The following is a 2,858-nucleotide window of genomic DNA, read 5'->3' as shown; positions in this document are numbered from 1 at the left end:
TATGTATATATGTTATTGTATATATATATGTGTGTGTGTGTGTGTGTGTGTGTGTGTGTGTGTGTGTGTGTTTGTATATATATATATATATATAGTAGTTTAATTATGATCAATTGACAATTGCACGGATGCTGTGTGAGTTTCCAAACGTACCTAAGGTTCTACTTTTGTATTTCCGAAAATATCAGGCATAGTCGCCCATAGTAAGTTTAACGGTCTAGAAGACATAATATCAAAAATACTAGTCTATCTATCTCAACAACTAAAGCTCTACTGTGTTTTTTTTGTCTTTTGAGAAAAACGAAATAGAGATGCATTTGTAGGACTGTGAGGCTAGAAGGCAACATTATATGCGTAGTATTGGGAGGACGTTCATAGTGGTTTATTCCTCGTTTGCTGAAGTAACTGCTCAGTGTGTCAATTCTGATCGCTACCTCGTTAATTTCTGCTCTCTGTCTCGCACTGCAGCAGAAGGAAAAGCTATCCGCCGTACAACAGAGAAAGCAGACCGCACAAAAGTGAAGTGCGGAGGAATGTTGCCAACAAGAAGTATGTTGACACGTCTATTTTTCACTGCATATATTTATAATGAAACCATTGTGCAATCACCTACAGTTGCTTTTTGAATACATTTTTGCGCACGACAGTTATCTTCGTGTGCTTATTGGATGTATATAGCTTTCCCTCTACTTGACTTTATTGTTTATATTCCCTTTCTCTTATGTGCGCAAACTCGAATCGAAGTATTATTTAATTCGTGACGTCTGTAGATGTATAAAAGGGCAAGTACCTGAGGATGCAATCGATATCAAATTGAATTATTCATTGGGAAACACTCGAGCTGTCACTAATTGAGCCAATATTCAAATGCTATATTAACACAATTTATCTTGTAGCCGAGACCGCTCCAGCGCGCGTGTTACAAAGCCCATGAAGCGAAGTGCCAACACTGGCCCTCAGAGCATCTTCAAACGAGCAGTTACAAGTGCAGCAGATGCAAATTCCCTTCGACGGGACATGTCACGGTATGAGTGTGTTTAGTATAAATCACCAACACGACGGTGCACCCCGCTTTTGTACCGACCTTGTAGTGAAAGATATTGTGCCTAATAAACGAATTGTCCGAGCAGGTTGATTCTGACACGCCGTCCTCTTGGATAATACCGTGTTCAATTTTACAGATACATAGAGAATGACACCGGGATGACAAAAACCGAATCTCTTCCCAAATACTTCCAAGTAAGATACCCGAATTTGTTTCACATGCGGACTACAAAACTTGACTTGTATCTTGATTCTTGATGTGACAAATTTGTGAGGCAAGGAGATATTTCGCATAGTTTTGCGTGTAGCGCTTTTTTTTTTATCCGACTATTAGGCCGCAAACATACTGCTTCTAACTTGTATTTTTGCACTTTTGAGGCTTGAATCTTTCAATAGGCGAATGTGATTTTTGCGCATGCGGCTGTAAAACCAAGAATACATCATGTCGGTATACCGAAGCTTATATAGCCCGTGGACCACACTTTACAGCACGACGCTCGCGCCCCTATAAGCGTAAAGAGTCCCGTACGAGCGAAAAAGGTGAGGGGGCGTGGAGGTGACAGTTCCACAGCCTCTTCAATCACTGGCATTAGCAGCAATCTGGAATCACGCATCACTAATTTGCAGGGCGTGGACTCGAATGTCTGGGCTCACGATAAGTTCGGTTCGAGAAGCACTGGCAAGAATGGACAAGGGGTAAGTATTTTGCTTTCTAAGAGCAAAGCAAGCTCAATTTATTTGCCTTCTGTGAAAGCCACCGCCGAATAACGACGACTAGGTGAAAAATGCTATGAATTCAGATTTGTGGTGAAACTGATTAGAGCATGGTTTCACATTATTGGAATTATACAGCCAGAAAGGTTGACTTGTTTCGCTTAGAATTGCACTATAAGTAGCGCACTCACGTTTTGCTTATCATATATTCAACAGGGCCCAAAGAAATCAAATGCTAGCCGATGGAGTCACGATCGGTTTGATGGAGACTATGATTCGGTATATGAGCATCGAAAACTGTGTCAAAAATCGAGTGGGTTCAACTGGCAACTGATTCCCAAGTTTCTAATTTAATTCTCCCAACCCGTGCTTTTCTGACATGATACTGCAAATACCTTGTTCTTGTGCAGAATTGGAGCTGACATAAATCTTTGACATATTTATTGTGTGGCTTTCTTGTGCAATAGATCTAAAATCCCCGATGATAAATAGTTGAGTATTAAATCTGTACCGTTGCTTCGCAGGCTGATAATGACCAGGACCTGCGAAAGAACCTCAGACGCCTAAGGATGGACGAATGATCGGAATTCTAAATATTCAAAGCATATAACTTGGAACTGTGGAGGCTATACCCTTGTGTACGACACAATTAGTACGGCTGGATATGACGAAATTACGACACGCAAATATAAAAACCTTAATACCAACAAAGACTGATACCATACTTTCTGCTGAATGTGGTTTCGGCATCATTTTTCCCTCACTATACTACTCATACTTTTGTGATCAATTATATTCATTTATATTATATATATATGTGTGTGTGTGTGTGTGTGTATGTGTGCGTGTTTATATATATATATATATATATATATATATGCATGTATGTATATATATATATATATATACAGGATATTTATATATATAAATTTGAATATATACATATATATATATATATACATGTAATTATACGTCTATATATATATCCATATATATCTATATGGATATAAAATATATATAAATATATATATATATATATACATCTACATATATATATATATATATATGTATATATATAGATATAGATATAGATATAAATA

The 2,858-nt window shown here is 37.7% G+C and overlaps 1 protein-coding gene across 1 annotated transcript in view; it reads left to right on the top strand.

Annotated features, from left to right (window-relative positions):
* SARC_03501 (hypothetical protein) overlaps positions 1–2,466 on the top strand; it is a 3,971-nt gene extending 1,505 nt beyond the window's left edge. Inside the window, exons 2-7 of the mRNA XM_014302702.1 lie at positions 469–549; positions 897–1,025; positions 1,182–1,239; positions 1,534–1,740; positions 1,975–2,037; positions 2,283–2,466. Of these exons, the coding sequence (XP_014158177.1) occupies positions 469–549; positions 897–1,025; positions 1,182–1,239; positions 1,534–1,740; positions 1,975–2,037; positions 2,283–2,339 (595 nt within the window). The 3' untranslated portion in view covers positions 2,340–2,466. The remainder of the gene's footprint in view (positions 1–468; positions 550–896; positions 1,026–1,181; positions 1,240–1,533; positions 1,741–1,974; positions 2,038–2,282) is intronic.
* Positions 2,467–2,858: the final 392 nt, after the last annotated feature.

Source organism: Sphaeroforma arctica, assembly GCF_001186125.1.
Source record: "Sphaeroforma arctica JP610 unplaced genomic scaffold supercont1.179, whole genome shotgun sequence".
Lineage (NCBI taxonomy): Eukaryota > Ichthyosporea > Ichthyophonida > Sphaeroforma > Sphaeroforma arctica.
The sequence above is the reverse complement of the archived record's forward strand: the minus strand, read 5'-3'. Positions and strand labels throughout refer to the sequence as shown.